This window comes from Heterocephalus glaber, unplaced genomic scaffold (assembly GCF_053883595.1).
Source record: "Heterocephalus glaber isolate CG9 unplaced genomic scaffold, H.glaber_assembly_v1.0 deba00001497, whole genome shotgun sequence".
Classification (NCBI taxonomy): domain Eukaryota; kingdom Metazoa; phylum Chordata; class Mammalia; order Rodentia; family Bathyergidae; genus Heterocephalus; species Heterocephalus glaber.
The window spans coordinates 15,722,606-15,749,028 of NW_028258320.1; the positions used below are offsets into that span (position 1 = coordinate 15,722,606).

The 26,423-nt window shown below is 39.3% G+C and overlaps 1 protein-coding gene and 2 pseudogenes across 10 annotated transcripts in view; 1 reads left to right on the forward strand and 2 right to left on the reverse strand.

Moving 5' to 3' along the window:
• Positions 1 to 26,423, forward strand: part of Micu1 (mitochondrial calcium uptake 1) — a 202,000-nt gene that overhangs the window by 163,456 nt on the left and 12,121 nt on the right. For all 10 annotated transcript variants that reach the window (XM_087185432.1, XM_021259601.2, XM_087185434.1 and 7 more), the window contains one exon: positions 7,311 to 7,419. In XM_087185432.1, the coding sequence (XP_087041558.1) occupies positions 7,311 to 7,419 (109 nt within the window). The remainder of the gene's footprint in view (positions 1 to 7,310; positions 7,420 to 26,423) is intronic.
• LOC106009498 (55 kDa erythrocyte membrane protein pseudogene) lies at positions 3,599 to 4,414 on the reverse strand (annotated as a pseudogene).
• On the reverse strand, positions 4,412 to 6,095 carry LOC147825574 (55 kDa erythrocyte membrane protein pseudogene; annotated as a pseudogene).

Consider the following 26,423-nt stretch of genomic DNA (forward strand, 5'->3'; position numbering starts at 1 on the left):
CAATGGACCATAGAGGAAACTTGGGCAATTGGATTGACTCCTGGCAAACGAATTTGCTGTGACTGATTTAAAAGACAGAGCTGGGGAATCATCCATTTCAGTGTATTTGCACTCATCCATGGCCAGTCATCACTGGATATTTGGCTTTGCAGCTGACTCCAGAGGAAGCCAAATTTTCCTTACCCCTTTTCTCATTTGTTCCAACTGCACTTTACTTTTAAAAACAGCTTTATTGAAGTATAATTTATATACCATCAAAACCATCCATTTTAAGTGTAGAGTTCAGTGATTCCTTGGTAGATGTATAGTTATGCAATCATCAGAGCCATCCAGTTTTAGAACATTTCTGTCACCCCAAAAAGCTCCCTCATCCTAGTTCTCAGTTAATCCTCATTTCTGCCCTAGCCCCTGGCAACCATAAATCAGCTTTCTGTCTCTGTAGATTTGTCTTTTCTGGACACTTCATATAAATGCAATCATATAATGATATAGTCTTTTTGGGTCTGGCTTCTTTTACTCAGCAAAAAGTTTTTAACATTTATGCTAATGCTTATATTAATAGTTTATTACATTTCATTGCCAAATAGTAACTAGTATTCTATTGTTCAAATATATTACATTTTGTTTATCTGTTCACCAGATAATAAACAATTGGATTGTTTTATTTGGAAGCTGTTATAAATAATGCTGCTATGAACATTTATATACAAGTCTTTATATGGACTTGTGTTTTCTTTTCTCTTGATATTTCTAGGAGTGAAATAGCTGAGTCACATGGTATATTTACATTTAACTTTTTTTTCTTTTGTGGTGCTAGGGATCAAACCCAAGGCATCATGCATGCTAGGAAAAGCACTCTACCACTGAGCTGCATCCTCAGCTGTATATTTAACTTTTTAAGAAGCTGCCAAACTGTTTCCCAAAGTGGCTGTACCATTTTACTTTTCCACATGAATTGTATGATAATTCTAGTTTTTCTACATCCCACCAAAATCATTATTGGGTAATTTTTTTAATTGCAGTCACTGTAATAAGTATATTAATGGGGTTTTAATTTGCATTTCCCAATGACCTATGGTGGTGGACATCATTTCATGTACTTATAAGCTATTCATTTATATTGTTTGATAAAATGTGTATTCAGTTGGGGGAGAGGTACTGGAGATTGAACCTAGGTCTACATCCCCAGGCCTTTATAATTTATATTTTGAACACAGTTTCATTAAATCACTAAGTTGCCTAGGCTGAGATGGAACATTTGATCCTCCTGCCTCAGCTTCCCAGAGTGCTGGGATTACAGGCATGCACTACCATACCTGGCCTCACATGGTTTTATGAATGCTAGGCAAGCACTCTACCACTGAGCTGTATCCTCAGGCCCAAATCTTTTTTTTAATCATTGTTGATCTTTTAAAGCATAAGATTTTAAAATTTTGATGAAATCTAGTTCATCAATTTTTTTCTTTTATGGATTATGCTTTGAGTGTGTTATTTAAGAGCCCATGCTTCATTCAAAGTTATAAAGGACTGGAGGTGTAGCTTAGTTGTACAGCACTTGCGTAGCATACACAAGGGCCTGGGTTGTTTAATCCCCAACCCTAGAAAAAACAAAAACAAAACAACTTTGTGGGCAGAGGGTATAGTTCAATGGTAGGGTGTGTGTTTAGCATGCACAGGACCCTGGGTTCAATCCACAACACCGAAAAGGAAAAAAAGTAAAAACAAGATCATGAAATTTTTCTTATATTTTCTTATAAAAGTTCTATTGACTGATTTTAATTTTGAAAAAGTATTAGTTGCTTAACATCCTACTAATGTTAAATACATTTTTACACAACGCAAAAGAAGTCTCTCATCCATTTCTTTTGTGAGTCACCTAGAGCCCACTTTTATATAAGCCCATCTTCCCAAAGGTAGGAAGGTAACTAGTTTGTCATGGGAGATGACTTCTCTATTTTCTTCCCCCCCCCACTGTAGGTTAAGAAAATCTCTTTGATGCCAAGCCTAAGGAGAAGGTTATTTCCTTTTGACTGCTATGTCTGCAGTTCACATCACCTGCCAATAGATTATACATAAGCTGTATGTAGTCTTCTAGTTTGTACTCAACTTGCAATAAGCAAACACTTTCAGTTTTCATGTTAACATTCACAAAGCTCATGTTATAATCTTACTTTAGTTTTATTCTAGTAACCCTCTGAATTTTTTACTAAAGTAGGTGCTAAAAAATAAGAATTTGTGACTGGCGTCTTTTCTTCCTGAAATTATAAACTCCATAAAATCAAGGCCCCTGTCCAATGCAATTTTATTCTCTCACTGTTCTTGGCATGGTGCTGAGTAGTTAGTAAGTGCTCAATAGATATTTTTTATTATATCTATGTAATAAAGCCAAAGTGTTATATATTTAGATTTTTTTTTTTGTACCAGGGATGGTACTCGGGACCTTGCGCTTGCGAGGCAGGTGGTGGAACCACTGAGCTAAATCCCTGACCTATATTTAGATTTAATAGTGACATAATGTGATTTGTACCCTACTGTTTTTCTAAATCATCAAATAAATAGCACTCGGTTCAGATTGTTCTCTCACTCCCTCTCTCTCTCTCTCTCTGTCCTCAAATAATTCCCAGCATAAGCAGTCTGGTCCTGCACTGTAGTATTTGATGTTTCACAAAATATTAACTAACAAACATTAGAGTGTGAAATATTCCCTCTAGTATGGCCTTTCTGTTTTAGGGATTTTATGTTAGCTAAAAGACCTCAAAAATACTTTCAACAATTCAGTCCTCCACGGCCCCATCCCCTACAGAAATCTGTGCTTTAATAAGAAAAGTTTTTTTAAATCTTTAGCATGTATTGTGTATGTGTCAAAATATAGGTGTGTATTTTTGTATATAATATAAAAGTTACCACTTGAACCATTTTTAAGTGTACAATCAAGTGGCATTGAATATATTTATATTGTTGGGCAGCCATCACCACCATCCATTATCCACTAACCAAAGTGCCCCATTCCCTATCTCCCCAGCCCCTAGCAACCACCATTCTACTTCTTGTCTCTATGAATGTGACCAGTCTATAAATGCAGCCATACAATTTTGGTTTTTGTCCTTTTGTGGCTGGCTTATTTCATCTGTGTAATCTCAAAATCTATCCATGTTGTGCCTTATATCAAAATATCCTTCCTTTCAAAAGCTGAATAATATTCCAATGTGTCCGTATGTGGTGTGTGTGTGCCACATTTTGTTTATCCTTTCCTCCATCAATAGACATTTGGATTGCTTTCACCTTTGCATGTCATTTGATGGAAGGGAAAGTAAAGTGGTCTCAATGTATCTACCCATAAGCAGTGGGATTGTAGACCCTGTGCTTCTGGTCCAAAAGTATACTTTTTTTTTCCATTTTAACAGCAACATTTTTATTGCTTTTGAGAGTTTTCCTAGAAGCAGATAACTATTGCATAGCTGTTTCATTTTAGCGTTTTAGAAATTTCCAAATGCTTTCTCCAAAATAAAGACAAATGAAAAAATATCTACTGTAGTTGAAGGATCTCAGGCTTTCAGAGGGATAGGGCCCATTGCATAATCTTTGGTTAGTAGTTGCATTTTGCTTGTATTTCTTTCTCCCACTTTCCAGGCATCTTTCTGAAATCCAGATCAATAGGACCCCATCAGGAAAACCAAACCCACCCTTTCAGGTGCCTGAGAAGGAAGCCTGGATCCTATCAGCCTATTTAGGAAAGTTGCAGAGCTGATACAGAAATAGTTGAAGCAGCCCTGATTGTCTTAGAACAGGGGAATGGACTTCCAAATGCAGGAGAGGGGCGCACAATAGTTGCCCCATTCTGCAAGTTTAGTAACCCAGGAGATGGACACCCACTGTGGAGAACTGCATGCCTGGTCAAAGACGTCTGCAGTTTCTTAAGGATTTCATCACCATTATTGACAAGTGAAAGGTCAGAGAAATGAGCATACTGGCTGCGAATAGCCTTGCAGTCGTGCTGCAGGGCTTTCATCCAAGCACCTTGGTCAGGAGATGCAGTGAACATGATGAAAAGTGAAAGTGCTGCTGTCCAGGTAATCTTTAGGGTTTGGGGATCGGTGTCAATGATGGCAGTCTTGTCCTGCTTATGAATCTGGTGCACTGTGTCAAATTTGCCACAAAATGTGTTGCCCTGGTATCTGCCAAACTCCAAGAACTCACTGGCAGAGAAGTTCCTTGTCTTCTTCTCTGTTGAAATGAAGTAGCACTCCTTCCCATCCTCCTCACTCTTCCTTGGTGGTTGTGCTGTATATGAGGCAGGGTATACACACTTCTCTGGATTCTGGCCAAGTGGAACATTCTTGATGTGGCTGGGACCCACCCTGCTACCTCTAATCAGCACCGAGGTCTTCTCTTGAACATAAGAAGCCAAACAACTTTCTCATAAGAAACAACATCCCGGGCCGGGGATTTAGCTCAGTGGTTTTGACACCTGCTATGCAAGCGCAAGGACCCGAGTTCGATCCCCGGTACCAAAAAAAAAAAAAGAAAAGAAACAACATCCCACTGGTCAGAAACTGAGCTGTACTTAGCCATGTACTTGTCTTGTATTTGGTCTTCTTCCCAAAGGGACTGCAGCTTGGGGTTTCACTTGAAGCAGGTTGAGCTACACTCTCCACTCGCCGTTCCTGTAGTTCAGGGGAAGGAATCAATCTGCTGACTCCTTGGAGGAACCTTCCACTGTCCCGGCCACCAGCCACTGTCATCCTTGTTGATGATTTAGATAATGTCCCCAATGACAAACTTTAGTTCCACCTCCTCACAAGGGATCAGACTGTCCTTTGTGGGATCATAATCAAGCTGTGCTCTCATGAACATCTGAAGGGCAGGAAGACAACTTTGCTGGTTGGGAATTACATTTAATGACATCATTCCTTTGGTTTCTTCGATCACCTTCTGCAGCTGACCCACTAAGCAATTTGTCACATATGTGTTATTGATTTCTAGAATCTCATCCCCCACGGGAAGGGAGTCTTATCTGTGAATCATGCCAACATGAAGAGTTCTGACCATACCACAGGAGTGTTTTGTATTTAGTTTCAGAGTGATTCCCATGGGTTCTCCTGTGACCTTCTCAAACTATATGAGATGCACTTTCCACACCTCCTGCCCCCTGGCCTGGGGCAGCAGACTCAGTTACAGCATTCAACTGGTGAGTCACAGCCTCTGGCCAGCTGCACTTCTGCAACAAGGGCACCACATAGACATCAGAGAGCACCAAGTATGTGCTGCCCCTGCCTCGCCCTTGCTGGACCTGAGTTCATTTCCAAGGAGCTGGGACACCAGAATGTGGAACCAGACACCATTGGGAACCAGGCCTGGGCCTGTTGGACAATGGAGGCGGTGGGGACATGGTGCAGCTGCCCTGTGGTATTCTGCTCTCTAAGATTGAGTCTAGCCTAGTGCCTACACTGACTAGCATACTACAGCATCCATTATCTTGGACAATGCAAGTCAAGGCCAAGGGAATGACCTCAAATGAGGGGGAAAGGGACTTGAAGTCTACTGCCAATAATTATGGCCCTTGATATATAGTAGATACAGTACTTCATAAAATGTTTGAATGAATGCTTAAATATGTATGCACTACTCTTCATAATTTCCAAAAGGTGGAAATAGCCTGTTTGAAATAGATAAACAAATTGTGGTACATTCACATAGAATACTTTATAGCAGTAAAAATGAATAAATACAGACATACACAAAAACATGAACAAATTTTAAAGACAGAAGCCATATATAACAATGCGTACTGCATAATTCCATTTATAAAATTAAACTGTTTCTGTTTAAGGATGCATAAATTGGTAGCTATACTATTTAAATTTTTTTAAATCAAGGAAATGAACCCCTTCAAGTCAGAATAGTAGTTATCACTGGGGCTGTGGGTGGAGCTGGAATTTACAATTGGGAAGGGACGTGTTATGGGAGGGAAGGAGGCTGCTGGGATGCTGACAGCAGTTTGTTCATTAACCTGAATGCAGATTCTATTGGTATTCATTTTATGGCAGTTTGTTGAGTTGTACATTCACATTTTATGCACCTTTCTCTATGGTCATGATGTTCATAATAAAAAGGGTTTTTAAATTCTTCAATTCTCAAGGGAAAAATTATATAGGATCATATGACAGAATCATACAAAAACAGTATTTTAGCTTTCCACTTGGTAAAATGAGAAAGTACAGTTGACCCAGTTTGGAGCATACCGAGAAAGAACTGTGGATTGTCTGTATTAAAGTTTCGTTACTGCGATCCCGGTGTTGGTTCCCAAGCTGATTTGTAGTTTGGGGAAATGAAAATCAAAAGAGAAGCAGCACTAAATAGAAGCTTGTCAACATCTGCAATCCATTAAGGGTCTGATTTGTCATTAAAAGCATCTACACCACTCTCCAGTGTCTTCACTCCTTAGAAACTGCATTCACTTCCACCACAGAATGATGTGTGACAAATGGGGGACAGCAAATAGGACAGCTCTTCTACTCTGCAAACCAACTCCCCACTGTCCCTATTCATGCAAATACTTCCTTTGAGCTACCATAGAAACTAGAATTCAGATAAGCAAATCTTTGGACAGCTTTCAAAAACAATTTCTTTATTCACAAAATTTCATCCTTTTAAAATTAAGGGGCAAATTATTTTGTTAGTAGCTTTTAAACTGAGATAATGAACAGCCTCCCTGGTCCTTGGATTGTGCTAAACACTGAAACCCTTCCCCTACATATCTCTGACTTTGGTGATTCTTTAATTGGCTTAAGCCTCAAAAAGCTTAACTGGTCTGTGAGCAAATTATTCAAATGACAGTCCCAGTTCTAAGATGAGTAACAGATCAACTGGGCATAGCCCACTTAGAAGTGTCGTAATAGTGTGATTAATTGGAAAACACTCTCTGAAATATTTTCATTAAAGATACCCAGCCATCACTGCAAGCAGCTTTATATCAGATTTTGTATGTGAGGGGACAGCAGTTAGCCACTTTGCTTTTCTCAGGGTAAAACTCTACAATTTGATATTCTTTGACCATTTTATTCAGTCTCTGTACAGATTTTGGTTTTGGTTGGTTGGTTGGTTAGTTGGTGGTCTGAGACAGGCCTTGAATTCATTACCAGTATGTAGCTGAGCTTGAATTCACAATCCTCCTGCCTCCACCTTGAGTGCTGGGATTGCAGGTGTGCACCACACCTGACTTGAGCACAGATTCTGAGTTGCAGAATTTTCAGCATTTCGAGTTGCTTTTGCTACACGTCTTCCTTACCTTTCTGTCTCTCCTCTTTCAGGGTCTGACGTTTCAGGAGGTGGAGAACTTCTTTACTTTTCTAAAGAATATTAATGACGTGGACACTGCATTGAGCTTTTACCATATGGCTGGAGCATCTCTTGATAAAGGTAATTAAACCCAGAAGTTTTTTCTTGAAGATATAAACATTGAATCTCTTAATTTATTAGATAATTCCGCCTCCTTAACAGTAAAATGTCTGTTATTCTTGCCATTGTCTTTTGATATATTTTGTTGGCACTGTATGAGCCTTGCATTTCACTTTGAGATGCCAAGCTCAGCAAAAACATTTGATTGTGCTAAGGGCTGTAGTCTGGGAAGATGCCCATCTTTAGATGTTTGGGTTTGGAAACAGTCATCTAAGCAAAGGCACAGTGTGTGAAACTGCACACTCTCTCACCTGAGCCAGAGTCAGGACATAATGAGAAACTGAAGTCATTCTGCAGGTGAAGTATATGCATTTGATAGGAAGGGATGGTGTGGTTTATTTCTTATAGTAAAGATTTTTTTAAAGATACAGTCATGACTCTAAGAATAGGACTCCCTGTCAACTTCATATAAATTCAGTTGTAGTTTATACAGGCAATGTGAGAGAGCAGAAGATTGAAAACACAACTTTTTTCCTCAACATTTTATTATGAAAATTTTCAAACATTCAGAACAGTTGAAATAATTTTTTGTTTTGTTTTTTTGGTACCAGGGATCGAACTCGGGACCTTGCACTTGCAAGGCAGGCAACCGAAGCACTGAGCTAAATCCCTGGCCCTGAAATAATTTTTTAAAGAATATCCATGGCTGAGAGTGTAGCTCAGTGGTAGAGCATTTGCCTTATTGCCCTGAGTTCATTCCCAGCACAGAAAGAGAGTCAGTCCCTCTTGAGTCTTTTTGTTTGTTTTTTGCTTTTCCTCGTACTGGGACTTGAGCCCAGGACCTTCACAATGAGCTATATCTCCAGCCATTTTTTTATTTTTTATTTCTTATTTTGAGATAAGGTCTTACTAAGTTGCTAAGTTGTCCAGGCTGGGCTCAAACTTTCTATCCTCCTGCCTCAGCCTCCCAGAGTGCTAGGATTACAGGCATGCATCACCATGCCTGACTCCTCTTGTGTTTTGATGTATTCAAAGTAAATTGCTGACATAAGTGTACTTCACTCCTAAATATTTCAGTGTGGATATTACCTAAAGTTTGCAATTTGTTTAAAGTTGCCTCTTGCATTTTCTCAGTCAATTACTGCCCCTACTCACCAAGAGGTGAATATACATTAATCTGTATACTTTCAGAGGTTAATTATTCTTGTTCTAGAACTTTATACAGTTTACACATTTCTAAGGTTTTTCCGTATGTGTTTTTGAGATCCACATAATCCATTCAATGAATACCCCATTTATCCATTCCTCTATGGACACTGGTTGTTTCCAGTTATTGGCTGTCTTCAATAAAGCTGCTTTGAATATTCTTTTAATTTTTTTTTTTTTTGGTACTGGGGATCAAACTCAGGACCTTGCACTTGCAAGGCAGGAGGTGGAACCACTGAGCTAAATCCCTGGCTGCTTTGAATGTTCTTGTGCAAGTTTTATTGAAGATTTATATTTTCATTTCTTTTAGATAAATACATAGGAGTAGAATTTCTAGGACCAGGGGAAGATGATTATTTCATTCATAAAAAGCATGGACGTCCAGAGCTGGGAATGTAGTTCAATGCCAGAGCACCTGCCTACATAGCCTGAGCGAGGCCTTAGGTTCCATCTCCACACCACAGAGATAAATAAATAAAGTGGATACCCAGTTTTACCATCATTATTTGTTGACAAGATGCTCCATTGATTTGATTTAATATATTTGTCAAAAATCAAATGACGGGGCTGGGGACATAGCTTGGTGGCACTGTGCCTGCCTGGCAAGCACAAGGTCCTGAGTTCCAATCCCTTAAGCGGGGGAGGGTCAAATGACCATTTAAATGTGGCTCTGTTTCTGAACTCTGTGTTCTGACATTTATCTGTGTGTCTGTCCTTATGGCCACAGCTACTGTCTTCATTACTATAATTTAGTAGAAATTCATAAAATGTCAGCTGGTGTAAATGCTCCCAACCTAGTTCTTCCTTTTCAAGATTGCTGTGAATATTCTACCTCCTTTGTTTTACTATTTAAATTTCAGAATCAGTTGGTCACTTTCTGTGCAAAAAGAGATGGGATTATAGCTGGACATGGTGGTGCACACCTGTACTTCCAGCTACTCAAGAGCCTAAGGCAGGAAGATCATGAGTTCTGGGCCAGCATGGACAATGTAGGGAGACCTTGTCTCAAAATTTTAAAAGCTGGGGATATAGCTTAGTGGTAGAGCACTTGCCTAGCATGCTGAAGGCCCTGGGTTCAATCCCCAGTACCTAGAAGTGAGAAAAAAACAGGAGAGATGGGATTATGATTACAATAATCCTGACTATATATATATATCAGTTTGGGGAGAATTGACACCTACATAATACTGAGCATTGGGCTGGGGATTTAGCTCAGTGGTTTCGCTGCCTGCTGCACAAGCGCAAGGACCCGAGTTCGATCCCCAGTACCAAAAAAAAAAAAAAAGAAGTTCCCATAATACTGAGCATTCCAATTTATAAACATAATATATCTTTCCATATTTTATGTCTACAGTTTCTTTCTCATTTTTTTGTACTCTGAAGCATACAAGTTTTGTATATTTTTTCAATTTATGCCTAAACATTTTGTATTTTTGATGTTACTATAAATGGATTTATTTCATTTCCAATTGTTTGCTGCTAAAATTAAAATATAATTTTTATATAAACTGATTTTGTATTCCACAATCTTACTAAATCCTTCTAGTTGTTTTGTGGATTCCTTAAGGTTTTCTATATAAACAATCATGTTATCTGCAAATAGTTTCATCTTTTTTATTTTTTTTTTCTTACCTTATTGCACTAATACAATATCGAGTAGATGTAGTGAAAGTAGACATCCTTCGCTTCTTCCTGATCTTAGGGGAAAGGCATTCAATATTTCACCATTAGGTCAAATATTAGATTTTTCATAGATACCCAGATGTCATATGATGGAAGTTCTTTTCTGTTACTAATTTTTTTTTTCAGTACCAAGGATCAAACTCAGGACCTTGCAGTTGCGAGGTAGGTGGTGGAACCACTGAGCTAAATCCCCGGCCCTTCTCTTACTAATTTTAAAAAGGCTTTTTATTATCAATGACACACACACACACACACACACACACACACACACACATATATATATATATATATATATATATATATATATATATATATATATATATGGAGAGAAATGATTCCATAGCTTTTTACCTTTATTCTTTTATTATGGTAGATTACATTAATTATTCCTTATAGCCCTGAAATAAACTCCATTTCATCGGTGTGTTAGGCTTTTTAAAAAGCTAGATTTGATTTGCTAATATTTTGTTAAATACAAACAGATACTGGTCTATAATTTTCTTTTGTTGTAATGTCTTTTTAGTTTTTTTATCAGAGTACACAGACCTCATAAAATGACTTAGGGAGTTTTCCTCCTCCTTGTTCAAGAAGTGCTTGTGTAAGATTGCCTTTATTTCTTCCTGAATTATTTGATAGAATTCAGCAATGAAACTATCTGGGCCTGCAGCTTTCTTTGTGGAAAGTTTGATAATTTAATTTCTTTAATAAGTATATAGGTATTCAGAGTTTGTGTTTTAGCTTGTGTGAATCTTTTCAAGTTGTATTACTAAGGAATTTGCCCGTTTCATCTGCTATTGAATTTATTGATATAAAGTTGTTCATAATATTTCATTATGATCCTTTTTTATGTAGAATCTGAAGTCTCATTTTTTATTCCTACCACTGATAAATTGTATCTTCTCTCATTTTTTATTTCTTTGTCTACCTAGGGGGTTAGCAATTTTATTACTCTTTTTAATTTTCTCTGTGATCTGTTGTCGGTAGATTTCTGCTCATATCTTTATTTCCCTTCTTATACTTATTTTCAGTATATATTATTTTGCATTTCTTTTTCCAGCTTTTTTAAATGGAACATTAGCCTGCCTTTTCTAAGAAAACATTTGAAACTATAAATTTCCCTCTAAACACAGCTTTATATACATCCCACAAACTGATATGTTGTATTTTCATCCGGCTTAAAATATTTTCTGATATTCCTCATGATTTGTCTGGTAGATTTCTGGGTTATATAAGAAAATGTTAACTTTAAAATATTTTCAGTTTTTTCCTAGATATATTCCTGTTAGGGTTTTTTCTTTTTCTTTTTTTCTTTTTTTTCTTTTTTTGGTATGGGGGATCAAACTCAGGACCTTTCGCTTTCAAGGCAGGTGGCAGAACCACTGAGCTAAATCCCCGGCCCTATTCCTGTTAGGGTTTTATTTTTGGTGGTTGTTGTTGTTGCTTGGAAATACTAGAGATTCAACCCAAAGTCTTGTGCATGTTAGGCATGCACTCCACCATTGAGCTACATACCCAGCCCTTTTTATTTTATTTTGAGATGGTCTCACTGGGTTGCCCAGGTTGGCCTCAGACTTGTGATCCTTTTATATCAGCCTCCTGATTAGCTGGGATTACAGATGTGCATCACACCCAGTTTAATATTTGTTTTTCATTTCTAATTTAATTCTATTGCCAGAGAACACATTCTTTAAAATCTCATTTCTTCAAAGTTAATTAAGCTGGGCTTGGTGGCACACGCCTATAATCCCAGCACTTGGGAGCCTGGGGCAAGAGGATTGCCATGAGTTCAAGGCCAGCCTGAACTACCTAGCAAGACCTTGTCAAAAAAAAAAAATGTCAGGTTAGGTCAAGTGATTGATAGTGTTTTCAGATATCATTAATAAGTAAATGTTTTTTGTTGGTTTTTTTTTTGGTACCGGGGATCAAACTCAGGTCCTCAGCTTACAAGGCAGGCACCAGAACCACTGAGCTAAATCCCCGGCCCTCAAATGTCATTAATGACTTTTTGTTTGGTTGCTGTTATCAATGGTAGAAGAGTGTTAAAATCTCCAAGTATAATGTTTTATATATCCACCTATAATGTTTATAGGTTTTTCTGTTTTTCCCTTTAAATGATACCAGTCTTCATGAATTTTGAGCTCTGGTACTAGGTGCCTACGTACTTGTGATACTATGCTTTCCTGATGATTTGGCTCTTTTGTTATTATAAAATATTCTCCCTCTATCTTGTATAATATACCTGTTGAAACCTGTTTTGTGTGATATTAATATAGCCAATTAGTGCTTATTATTTGCATGGTATAAATTTTTCTCTTCTTTTATGTTCAGCCTATCTGTGTTTTTAAAGTGTATCTCTCCTGGACACACTATATTTTATATTGTAGTAGTTTCTCTAAAAATTAAAATACAACCTTTTATGGCTTGCTTAGAGTTAATATTGATTGTACCACTGTAAGTGAAATGTAAGAATTTTACAATTTTACAGTTATGTTTAGCACTAGCCCACTTTTATGCTATAGTTGTCATTTATGTTTTGTCTGTATACAGTATACTCTTTAATACAATGTTAGGATTTTTGTTTTTGGGCCGGGGATTTAGCTCAGTGGTTTCGTTGCCTGCTGCACAAGCGCAAGGACCCGAGTTCGATCCCCGGTACCAAAAAAAAAAAAAAAGGATTTTTGTTTTTAACAGTTACACAGGAATTTAAGAGAAAAATAGTCTTTTACACTTACCTACATATTTACCACTTTGAATACTTTTCATTTATTCCTAAAAGAATAAATTCTGAAGAACTTCCTTTGTCATTTTTTTTAGTACAGATCTGTTAGCAATAAATTCTTTTCATTTTTGGTTTATCTGAAAATGTCTTTATTTCACCATCAGGTACTGTAATGTATATTTTTAAATCTCTCCAAAGCACTGACTGAGCTTTTATAAACACAGTCTTACTTATTCAGTACTTTTCAGTGGATTCCTTAAGAATTTCTCATTTAAGGGCTGGGGATTTAGCTCAGTGGTTCCACCGCCTGCTTCACAAGCTCAAGGTCCTGAATTCAATCCCCAGTACCAAGAAAAAAAAAAAAAAAGAATTTCTCATATAAGATCTAATATATGAAATCTAAAAAAGTTAAACTAATAGAAGCCGAGTAGAATGGTGATTGCAGGGACAGGAAGGAAGACTGGAGGACCTGGGGAGGAATTGATCAAAGGATACATGGTTTCAGTTATGCAGGATTAATTAATTCTAGAGAGATACTGTACTATATGATGACTGTGATTAATAATATTGTATTATGTACTTAAAGTTTACTAGGAGAGCCAGGGATTTAGTTCAGTGGTTCTGCCACCTGCCTTGCAAGTGAAGGGACCCGAGTTCAATCCCCAGTACCAAAAAAAAAAGTTTACTAGGAGAGTAGATCTCATGTGTTCCTTACCACACCCATATACAAAATGGTAACCATGTGAAGTGATGTAAATGTTAATTAGCTTGATTATGGTAATCATTTTGTAATGTGTACATATGAAAACATCACATTGTATACCTTAAATATGTACAATTTTTACCTCATTAAAGCTGGAAAAAATAGAAGATTATCTCATCTGCAAATAGAAGTCTCTTAGCCAGGCATGGTGCGGCATGCTGTAACCCAGCTAATTGAGAGGCTAAGGCAAGAGGATTGTAAGTTTAAGGCCAGCCTAGGTGACTTAGCAAGACCCTGTCTCAAAATAACATTTTTTAAAAGGGCTGCCACTGTAGCTCAGCTCTAGAGCACTCACCTAGCATGCACCCTGGCCTCAGTATGCAGTACTGCAAAAAAGTAAAAAGAAGAAATCACTTTACTGTTTTCTTTCAAATCTGGTTGCCTTTTATTTCACTTTATAGATCCACATAACTCTTTACATAACATTTGTTTAAAATAGCAGTGTTTAAAATAATACCTCCTAAGGGCTGGGGATATAGCTCAGTGGTTCTGCTGCCTGCTTTGCAAGTGGAAGGTCCTGAGTTCGATCCCTGGTACCAAAAAAAAAAGAGAGAGACTAAAATAATACCTCCTCTGATCTTTGTAGAATTGGGGCGGGGGATGACAGGGAGGTTGGGGAAAAGGCATTACCAGGTCAGTTCTCTAGAATAGCTTGAATTCTATTGCTCCATTTCACTAAACAGGATTTGACAGTACAGTATCCACAGATCCAAAAGTTTAAAAGTTAAAGTTACCACTTACCAAAATAAAATTAATAAGCTCTTTTTTTTGTTTTGTTTTGTTTTAGACAGGGTCTTACTGTGTAGTTCAGACTGGCCTTGAACTCACTATGTAGCCCAGACTGGCCTCAAACTTGAAGCAATACTCTTGACTCAGCCTTCCGAGTGCTAGGATTATAGGCATTACAGGCATCTGCCACTATGTCTGGCTCCTCTTTTTTTTATAACTTTTTTAAAGAGCTAAACTAAAGAACTACTATATAGAATGAATCAGTATCTGTGTTAAAATTATAGGTTGTACAAAATAGAATGATTCAGGGTAGTGGTAGCAAAGAGAAATGCAACCTAGTGATTAAAAATAAAGAAAAGGAAATGTGTTTCTTTCAAATGTTTGCAGGTCATTTGCTGAGATGTTTAAACTTCATATAGTCCATGCGTCGTCATCCTTGCTAATAGAGACAGTGCTACAAATTTTGCTTTGAGGTATATGATGTTTTGCCATTTGCTTTGACTTCTTAGTTTGTTTTAGCTATATAACATTGGATTGCCTGAATATATAATGATAGATATCTAAGGGAAAATGTTCTAGATTCATGCTAGGTTAACAGGGAAAACCCACAGAGCTGCTATAACAAATTGCCACAAACTTGATGATTGAAAACAACAGAAATTTGTTCTCTCACAGTTACAGTTTTAAAGACAAGAAATCTAAAATTAAGAAGTTGGCAGGGCCACAATCCCTCTGTATTAGTCACCTTTCCATTGCTGGAAAAATACCTGATGAATGCAACTTTAAAAAGAAAAGGTTTATTTTGGCTCACAGTTTCAGAGGTTTCTGTCCATGGCCAGCCACTCCAAGGCAGAAACATCATGGTGGAAGGGTGTGATGGAGGAAAGCTGCTCATCTCATGGCAGACAGGCAGTAGGAAAGAGCAAGAAAAGAAAGAGCCAGGGACCAGACACAGTCCCCAAGGTCACGTCCTCATGACCCACCCAGACACACTCAGAAGTGTACTTTAATATTCTAGGTGTCTTGGGGCCGGGGATTTAGCTCAGTGGCACTGTGTCTGCCTCACATGTGCAAGGTCCTGAGTTCGATCCCTAGTACAAAAAAAAAAAATTCTAGGTGTCTCTCAAGCCAATCAAGTTGATAGTCAAGGTTAGCCATCACACTCTCCAAAGGCTGTCAGGGACCATCCTTACTTGCCTCTTCTAGCTTCTGGTGGCTCTAGGTGTTCCTTGGCTTGGTGGATGCATAGCTCTGGTCTTTGCCTCTGTCTTCACATGGCCTTCCCTTTCTCCCTTAATCTCTCTCTCTCTCTCTCTCTCTCTCTCTCTCTCTCGTGTGTGTGTGTGTGTGTGTGTGTGTCTTATAAGGATACTTACCATTGGATTTAGGGCCCAACTGGGTAATCCAGGATAGTCCCATCTCAAGATCCTTGACTTAATTATATCTACAAAGACCCTGTTTTTAAACAAAATCATATTCACAGATTCCAGGAGCTCAGATGTGTACATATCCTTTTAGGGGCCACTGTTCAACCCACTGTAGCAGCCAAGAACTAAAAATTACTCATATGCATTGCAGTCTGAAAAAAAAAAGTGAATTTTAAAGCTTAATTTTTTTTAGAAACCCAATTATAATCTTTACCTAGGTCACTTTTTTGTTTAGCTTTCAAGTCTCAAGTCAGGTGTTACTTCCTAAGAGAAAACTTCCTTGATGTTTTAAAATATTGTCCATAACCTTTTTAATTAAAAAAGAGAGAATCTAACCTAAAACTCTTTGCCTTCAACTGCTGTCATCAGTTCCTAATGGTAAATTATGAGCATGGGCATGAATTTCCACAAATACGGCTCATGAGCAGAACACAGACTTCTGACCACAGTATTTGGTACCTAGATGGTAAGCTCCCAATAGATGTTTATTAAGTTAATTATTCCCCCACATATGCAGAAGCTCAGACAAACAAAATTAAGCATTATCCTTGATATCTTACCACCCCCACTTCCACATTTACTTCTTTAATAAACCCTTATCTTTAACTCCAAAATGTACCCTAGCTGCTTTTCTCCCCATCTCCGTGACAGCCATGGTCTCTTCACTGTGGCTCATAAAGGGCTGCATGTGCCACGGGCCTTGTGTACTCTCATAGTTTATCCAGTATTGCTTTCTTCCCAGTTGGTCTTTTTATATTCCAGATATACCAAGTGTTCCCATCTTCTACCATAAGTACTCTTTCCCAGGCTCTCCATGTGTTTGCCTCTTTATAGTTCAGGTCTCCTATAAAGACCTTCCCATTCTAAAATAACTCCATCATTCTGTATCATGTCATCCTATTTTTCACCACCTGATATTTTCTCATATATTTATGTGTTTATCTGTCGCCCCTTAGAATGCTTATATGTCTTGCTTTGGTTGTCTCCCTGGCGCCTGGAGCAACACTGAGATATAGCAGGCACTCAGTAAATATATGACCAATAAGTGAATAAGTGAATGAATATATTGACATGTGAACAAGACATGAGATTCTAAACTAATAGGCCAGGCGTGGTTGCACACACCTATAATCCCAGCATTTGGGAGGCTGAGGCAGAAGGATCACAGCAAGTTTGAGGCCAGCCAGGGATACATAGTGAGTTCAGGGCTAGGTGCTAGGATTAAACCAAGGTTAGGATTAAACCCAGGGCCTTCAAACTGAGCTACATCTTTTTTTTTTTTTTTTAAAGAAAAAATTGCTCTAAGTCACTAAGTTTTCCAGGCTGGGCTTGAATTTGTAATCCTCTTGCCTCAGCCTCCCAGAGTGTAGGGAGTATAGTATGTACCACTATGCCCAGAAGAACTATGGCATTTTACTGCTAACATGAATCTTAAAAGAGAGGGGGTGAAAGTGTAGTGGTTAAGAACACAGGTTCTAAAGTTATACTGCCTGGATTTACGGCTCCATCATTTATTAGTGAGGTTACTTTGGGCAATTTCTGAGTTTTATTTCTGTGTTTTTAAAATAGCAGGGCTGGGGATTTAGCTCAGTGGTTTTGCCACCTGCCTCCCAAGCGCAAAGTCCTGAGTTCAATTCCCAGTACCAAAAAAACAAAAAACAAGTAAAATAGGATAAAATACTCACCTCCTAGGGATAGTATGAGGATAAATCTACACAAAGCACTTAACTTTGTCCCTGTCTTATGATGAACATTAATAAATGTCAGCTGCTTCTACAATGAACCTGATAATGTAAACAAAATACAGTGTGGCTTACCCAGTTTTTCAACCAGCAACACAGGTAGTGCTGGGAACGGGGATCCACCCTTGAGAAGCTCTCAGTCTAATGGAGGAGAAAGATAAGTGGACAAGCAGTTCTGGTTTGGTGTGATAAGTGCTGATCAGCCATATGAGGATCTAGAGGCTTAAAAGTGCAACTGGCACATACTAGGGGTATGGAAAGAGGAGGCCAGGGGTCGAGAGAAGAGTACTTTTTGTCTGACTTCTGCTCTCAAGATTAGTTGCCCCCAGTCTCTGCTGTCTTCATTTTTTCCCAGAAGGTTAGGGCCTTCAGATATTGGCACTTTTTTTTTTTTTTTGACACCAGGAATAGAACTTGGGATCTTGTGCTTTCGAGGCAGGCACCAGAACCACTGAGCTAACTCCCCAGCCCACATTGGCACCTTTGAGAGGCTCTGGTACTGCCTCTTCCTTGGCCAGTTTAGAGCTTAACAAATAAATCTTTAGACATAATTCAGCACAGAATTTCACAAACAGCATTAGGAAGAACACTCTATACTGCAATATGTTAATGATTCTCTAAGTTCATGTTTTTTAAGAAGTGTTCCATGATTCAAATAAGTTTGGAAAATGCCAAAGTTATATAGAACTTCTCTCTGCAGCACTACTCCTGCCAGGGCTTAATATGTATTATTAATCTCCAGAAAGGAGTAATGCTATCAGTAATGTTACCTGTCCTGTACTGGGGCGTGTCTGGAAAGATTATAATTCTCCAAAAGTGAGATACAGTTCCCAAATTTAATTTGCTTCAAACTATCTTTTTTTTTTTGGTACCAGAGATCGAACTCAGGACTTTGCACTTGCAAGGCAGGTGGTGGCACCACTGAGCTAAATCCCTGGCCCTGCTTCAAACTATCTTTTAATGCCTTATAGAGTTAAAGTTCCTCTGAACAGTTTGAGAGACCCAGGCAGGTAGCAGCTGCAGTTACCCTAACAGAGCATGATCCAGCTACTAAAATTGGAAGTTTCTACAAGACTGTGTCTTTAGTTCTATATGCCCCACATGATGAGGACCGTCCAGGTGAGAATGAAGTATCCTTGGTGAATTCTGACCATGGAAGAAAGAACCTTTCTCCATGAAATATTACTAGTTTCCACCATAGATCAGCTCTTCTGTTTAGCACTCAAAAGGAGCCAGTTCTTTTGCTCATTGTACACACACTGGGCATAAAATTAGATCTATGACCTCTCACGGGCTGTCTGGATTATTTAAGTAGTCTGCTAAAGAAGGTAATGGGAAATTGAACACTTCCTATGATGAAGTAGTTCAAAATTACTTGAGCTAGAGCTCAAGAATGAGCTATGCCCTATAAATCTCAGAGTATTGCAGGTTCTGAAAGAAGAATTAAAAGTTTCCAGGTACAGTAAAGCCCCTATGAAAAGCACCGCAGGATATTACAGACTTGGTAAACTTGTGGGTCCAGTTGTGGTCCCCTTGTACTTGGAACTATAATACAGGAAAATAATGACACTAATATAGTTCATGACCTTTACGATTCATGTGTCCTTAGATTCTACTCAGATTGGAAGTTGTAATGCATAGCATGGTTGCCCTTAATTCTTCAAGCCATTCATGTATACATTTCTGATGGGCCACTAGAATAGTAAACAGGATGCCCTCTGCAACCCCAAGGATTTTTTCAGAAGTATCAGTCTCGCTATCAAAAGTTCTCAGTTTCTTTTGTCTCTGAGGTGACTTGGATCACATGGATCACCTCTGAGAACGCTATGGCTTTCACATCCTTTCAGTTGAATAATTTAGGGTTAAAGACCTGCTCTCTTGACATTTAGGTCCCTACTGGGTTGTTGGAGGAGTCAGAAATAAATGATGGAGTAAGCAGTTTCTAACACATGACAAACTCATCCCCCCCTCCCCAGGTACCGGGGATTAAACTCAGGAGCGGCGGAATCACTGAGCTAAATCCCTGGCCCCAAACTCATCTATTCTGACCAGTCATCTTGAACAGCCCAGCTGACACCTCTCCTGAGCGGGAAGCATACTGTATCATTGCCTTTTCAAGGACCCTGAGGCACAGTGCTAAGTGTTTATGTACATTATCTCTCCTAATCTTCAAAATCCAAAAGGTAGGAGGAATTAGCCCTGTTTTATGGATGAGGAAATAGCAAAGGGATCAGCTTGCTCACAGTTAAACAGCGAAACAGGGTACAGCCAGGATGCGAGCTCAGGACTCCCTGATCCCACAGTCTGTATGTTGCCTGTCAATATAGTTTAAGATTCTGTTGGAAATTAAAAATCTTTGTGAAGCTCAGTCCAGGAGGCAGTGCAGGTTCACCATTTTAGACTGTGCTTCTCAGTAGCTGGGGGAACAGCCTTAATACTCTTTCCTGCCCTGACCTTTTTTTTTTTTGGCACCGGGGATCAAACTCCGGTCCTTGTGCTCGGGAGGCAGGTGGCGGAACCATTGAGCTAAATCCCTGGCCCAAAACAAGCCTTTTTTTTCTTTTGGTACCGGGGATCAAAGTTGGGTCCTTGCACTTGCAAGGCAGGCGGTGGAACCACTGAGCTAAATCCCTGGCCCTAATACTCTTTCCTTCTGGTTGCCTTTGGCTAAGAGTTGACCATTCTTAGGTAAGAATAAAGTCTTTTTGCCGGGGATTTAACTCAGTAGTTCTGCCGCCTGCCTGCCAAGCACAAGGTCCCAAGTTCGATCCCCGGTACCAAAAAAAAAAAAAGAATAAAGTCTTTTTGGTAAACTGTGGTGTTTTGAAGTTAGCATCATTCTCCTAATTATGAAATATGACATTTCCCCATGCAGTTGACTGTTCTGTTAAGGAGCACGTTGTCCAGTTCAACGCCACCTGGCATCTGTAGTGCTTACCTTACAGTGACAGAGCCTCAGAGTGATCCACTCTAGCTTCATGTCCCATGTAGAAACATCTTAGCAGACCCATCAGTGCCCTTCACTTTTCTAACTTTATCACTTTTCCCAAGGAAACCAAAACAAAAGCCTAAAGTCACTTAAATAAAATCGTGTAGCCAGGAGAATTGGTATCCCTTAAAAGGAAACCACTTGGCTAGGAATTTAGCTCAGTGGCGCTGTGCCCGCCTTGCAAGCGCAAGGTCCTGAGTTCCATCCCTGATACCCAAAAAAAAAAAGGAAACTACAGCTCGAAAAAGGACAGCATACTAAGCTGGAAGCTTCTCAACATCAAGTCCTGGGCACAAAGGCAGACTTCTCAGCTTCTAATGATCCAGATGTTCTTCATCACATTCACCCATCAGTGTGTTAATGACTTATTATACTTTTCAATACTGCTCTAATATCTAGCATTTACTGAGCAGTAGTTATATGTAAGAAATGATGGTAAGCATACATTTTGGTTTTACATTCAAACCTGAGGTTGAGGACCTGCTACTCACTAGTGACCTCAAACAAATCCCTTAAGTTCACAAAGCCTCAGATGTTTTTATCTATAGAATGGTGATATTACAATACTTCAGAGACACTGTGAAAATTAAGAGATACTATATGAATATGCTAGATGGACATTATAACCATACCCAGGTGCCTGTCCTGGTTTTCAGCCCCTAAGTGCCTTCTCCTGCCTGCTTATCTTATTAAGGGGTTAATAGACCAAAACCAACCCACCTCAATATGATAATTGGACAAAAAATTATTTTTAAAAAAGGGTTGGGGGATATAGACCAGAGGCCTTGGGTTTGATCCTCAACACTATATAAACAAAAATACTTTTAAAAAATATTCTAAAAGACCAGATGAGGCCTACTTCTGTTCTCTGGGGAGGCAGTCTCTACGGTATTTTTTTTTTTTTTTTTTTTTGGTAATGGGGATCAAACTCAGGACCTTCCACTTTCGAGGCAGCTGGTGGATCTACGGTCATTTTTTAAGATTCTTATTAGTGTAGAAGTTCTAAGTTTGTAATTTTTTTTTCCTGTAGTTCAGGCTGGTCTTGAACTCACTATGTAGCCCTATGTATGTAGCCCAGGCTGGCCTCGAACTCATGGCGATCCTCCTGCCTCAGCCTCCTGAGTGCTGGGATTACAGGCCTATGCCACCACACCTGGCTCTAAGTTTGTAATTTTTTTTTTTTGGTACCAGGGATGAAACTGGGAACCTTATGCTTGCAAGGCAGGTGGCAGAACCACTGAGCTAAATCCCCAGACCCAAAGTTTGTATTTATTAATGAGGACTGATGCTTTTAGCTTCTTCTAAGTTTCACCATTCAGTAGATATGAACTATGCTTTCTACATATTTGTGTCCTACTCAAACCTAGACCAGGGCCAGGCATTTAGCTCAGTGGTTCCACCACCTGCCTCACAAGCTAAAGACCCGAGTTCGATCCCTGGTACAAAAAAAAAAAAACCTAGACCAGTGGTGGTGAATCAAGGGTACACATGTTGAAAGTGGCTGTTTATTATCATTGAAAGCTCTAAAAGATTCACCATCACTGGCCTAGACCTTCACCCCACACACAAAATGCTGGGAATGGAACCCAGGGCCTTGTACATGCTAGGCAAGTGCTCTACCGCTGAGCTACATCCCTAGCCCTTTTTATGTTATTTTGAGACAGTCTTGTAGTGTTTCCCAGACTTGTCTTGAATTTAAGATCTCTTGCCTCAGCCTTCCAAGTAGCTGGGAATACAGATACACGCCACAATGCCCAGCTGACAACTCTTTACATGCAGTAAATATTCAGTTAATGTAGAACACATGAGTGAAACAATTCAAACATGGTCAGATCCTGGAAGGGACCGTGAAATGCTCCAATAAAAGCTCAGGATGAAAGCTGATCACAGAGGCCCATGCCTGTAATTCCAGCTACTCAAGAGGCTGAGGCAGGAAAATAGTAGGTTCGAGGCCAGCCTGGGCAACTTAGCAAGACTGTGTCTCAAAATGCAAAAGTAAAAATGGCTGGGATGTAGCTCAGTGGTAGAGCGCACCTAGTTTTGAGCCCCAGTAGCAGAAAAAAAAAACCACACCAAGAATAGGGTGAGAAAGAATGCTAAGACTATAGCACTGTCGCATGTCATTGACTTCCTTTGGCAGTTTGATCGATACTTCTCTGAACCTCAGATTGGATTTTTATTAAGTATCTCCAGGGGTTCTTCCAGATTTGAAATTCTGTGACTATAACTAAATCAGCTTTTTTACTGAGTATAATAATATTCTAGTTGACTTGTTATGGCCTAAAGTTGTATCCAAATCTATGTGAAAATGAACTTTTTTTTCTTTTTGGAACCAGGGATCGAACTCGGTCCTTGCACTTGCACAGCAGGCAGCGAAACCACTGAGCTAAATCCCTGGCCTAAACTAACTTACAATTATCAGATACATTTGAAGTCAGAGCAAAAACCATTGAATTCCCAGAAGAAAAGTAGCAGTTTTAATTTACATTCTTGTTAGGAAATTTGAAACTTAATTAAACTTTGGCTAATGCCTCTGTAAGATCTAATTTGTGTGGTTTAGTACTTAGTTGCAGAAGAGTATAAAATGCACCTAAAAAATGAGAGCAGCTACATAAAAAGTATGATTTGAGGAACTCCAAAAGCACATTCTCAGTGGTAAACACTTTCCTCACGGGCCAGCTCCATAGCTTCCTATTGCTGCATAACAAGTGACCACAACTTTAGCAGCTTGAAGCAGCTCTTTTGTATTTATGATCTCACCATTCTCAAAGTCCAGCCTGATGCAGCATAGCTGGATTCCTTGTGTCTTACCAAGGCTGAAGTCAAGGTGTTGGCATGGGTGCATTTTCATCTGACATTCGGGGTCCTCTTCATGCTCACTGAAGCTGTTGGCAGAACTTAGTTCCTTTCTGTTGTAGAACTGGGGTCCCCTTTACCTTTCAGCTGTGACTCTCCACAGCCCCCTGCAGGTCCTTGCCACATGGCCTATCCCAGATGGCAGCTGAGCTCTTCAAAGCCAGCAGGAGCATTGTCTCCCCAGTCTGAGAAGATGGGTGCTCAGTAACATAATCATGGGAGTGACTGTCCCATCCCCTTCTCCACATAGAGTAACCTTGTCTCAGGAGGGATCATTTATCAGGGTCACAGATCCTGCCTACACCCGAGAAGAGGGCATTACACAGGATGTGTGGATGGAAGGGTGGGAGTGTCAGGGCCACCTCAGAATGCCTACTACACCAGCCCTAATTCCAGAAATCCCCACCTTTACTTTTATTTTTTTATTCCCTGAAGATATGGCCATTTTAGCTGATTTAAGGCATTATACTATTTTAAGGCCTGGTGTGGTGGTGCATCACCATATAATCCCACCGCTTGGGAAGCTGAGACAGGAGGATCACCACAAGTTTGAGGGCCAGTCCGGACTAGATAGTGAGTTCAAGGCCGGGGATTTAGCTTAGTGGTGCCACTGCCTGCCTCTCAAGTGCAAGGTCCTGAGTTCAATCCCTGATACCAAAAAAAACACAAACAACAACCTGGCTGCCATAAAAATTTTAAGGCTGCAAGAGAATTTAGAAATCATTTTGTTTAAGCCAGGTACGGTGGTACACACCTGAAATCCCAGCACCCAGGAAGCTGAGGCAGGAGGATCAGAAATTCAAGGCCAGCCTGGACAACTGAGTAAGACCCAGATTCAAAACAAAATGTAAAATAGGGTCATGATGTAGGTCAGTGGTAGAACACTTGCCTAGTACTTGCAAGCCCATAGGTTTAATACTAAGTACAAGGAAGGAAAGAAGAAAGAGAGAGAGAGACTGACCTTGGTGGCATACACCTGTAATCCCAGCACTTGGCAGGCTGAGGCAAGAGCACACCACAAGTTTGAGGCCACCCTGGGCTACATAGCAAGACCTTGTCTCAAAAAAAAAATTGGAAAGAAAATCAATCATTGTATTTAAATTCTTCATTGTTTTTTAAGCTACATGAAGGAATCTGACTTGCTCAAGTCACAGATGGAATGACACAAAACAGACCAGAAATTCAGGTGCAGTGACTTCTACACTTCTATTCTCTTTAGTATATGGCAGCCACTGCTGCTAGTAGGAGCTGTAGTATTATGGAGGGAATTAGAGCTATTCTGTGACAGCAAAAACAGAAGGACATTGAGAGCAGGGCTGCCTGAGACAGCCAAGAAGGCATGAAGGCAGGATGTAGGAGCATCACAGAAGTGTGTGGGCACAAGGTTCGGAAGGAAAAAAAGCTTCTGTTTTATCGATTATTTTAAAACTTTGTGGGAGGCAAACCCCTGCACTTCAGTTCATCACTGCATTTTGTAAAAACATTTATATGTGAAGAGGATTGTTGGCCAGGATTCGTTTAAGACAAAGTCATCAATTTTTAAGGTAAAATTATTCAGGATGTAGGCAAGGAAGCTCAAAATCTGAAATAAATGTTTCCTTTTGAGGCATTTTCTGTGCAAAGACCTGGTTTATTTCCCTAAGTTTAAAGTCACTTAGCATTCTGAAGATTGATTCTGGCTTAACTACATCACTTTGAATATATTATGATTTAGTAAAATTATATAAGCGCCCAAGGAGGAGGAAAGCGGTTTTAAGGATTCATGATTACCCTGGGAAACAGAGGAGGGTAGGAAAAAGTGCCAGAAACCTCCAAATAAATAGACAAGTAAGGACAAAATCAGCCAAAATTACATCCCCCTGAGAGAAAAGACTCCAAAATATGGTGACAAAAATTACACCAATATAGCCAGGCACAGTCGCACACACCTGTAATTCTGGCATCTAGGGAGACTGAAGCAGGAAGATCAAAAGTTCAAGCCCACCCTGGGCAATGTGACAAAATCTTATCTCAAAATTTGAAAGATAAAAAGGGCTGTGGATGTAGCTCAGTGGTAAAGCATCCCTGTGTTCAATCCTCAGCATGACAAAAAAAAAGTGACACCAATACCAGGAAAGTATGGAGATTAGTATTTATTATAGGCACACTCTTGAGTGCTAATAAGACACCTGTAAAGGTGAACAGTATCTAGTCCTTTGTGTAATTACAACAAATTGAGTTTAAATGTATCAGTTGCTCTCAGTATAGCCATCAGACTACCAAGTAAGCAATTTTATAAGGAGGACAGAAAGGACCTTCTCCTCAGACTGAGGTTAGAACAAAAGAAAAACTGGTTAAATGGATCCTGATATGTCCACTCAGTGGAATGAATACTCACTCTGCAGCTATTAAAGGAGACTGTTTGTGTGCTGGGATGGAATTCTTTCTCAGACATGGTACTGAGTAAAGCAAGGCATTATATTGCTGTACCACCATTCTTGTGGGAAAACAAAGAAGTGAAAAATAAGTACATGATTTTAAACTGGTCATGGTGGCACACACCCATAATCCCAGCTACTCAGGAGGCTGTGGCAGAAGGACTTCAAGTTCTAGGCCAGCCTAGGTAGGCAATTTAGCAAGACCATGTCTCAAAATTTTAAGAGCTGGGTATGTATGTAGCTCAGTGATATGGTGGTTGCCTAGCATGCTCAAGGCTCTGGGTTCCATCCCCAGTACTACAAAAAATACTTTCATACACTTCATACTTGATTTTCTATCCACAAGGTATTTCTGCAGAAACTCACAATATTGATTGCCGCTGGGCAACTAGATGATAATGTTGAGAAGGTAGACTTTTACCGTTTAAACTGTTTGAATTTTGAAACAGGTCACTGTATTATCTAATCAAAAGTAATTTTTCTGGGCCAGGGAT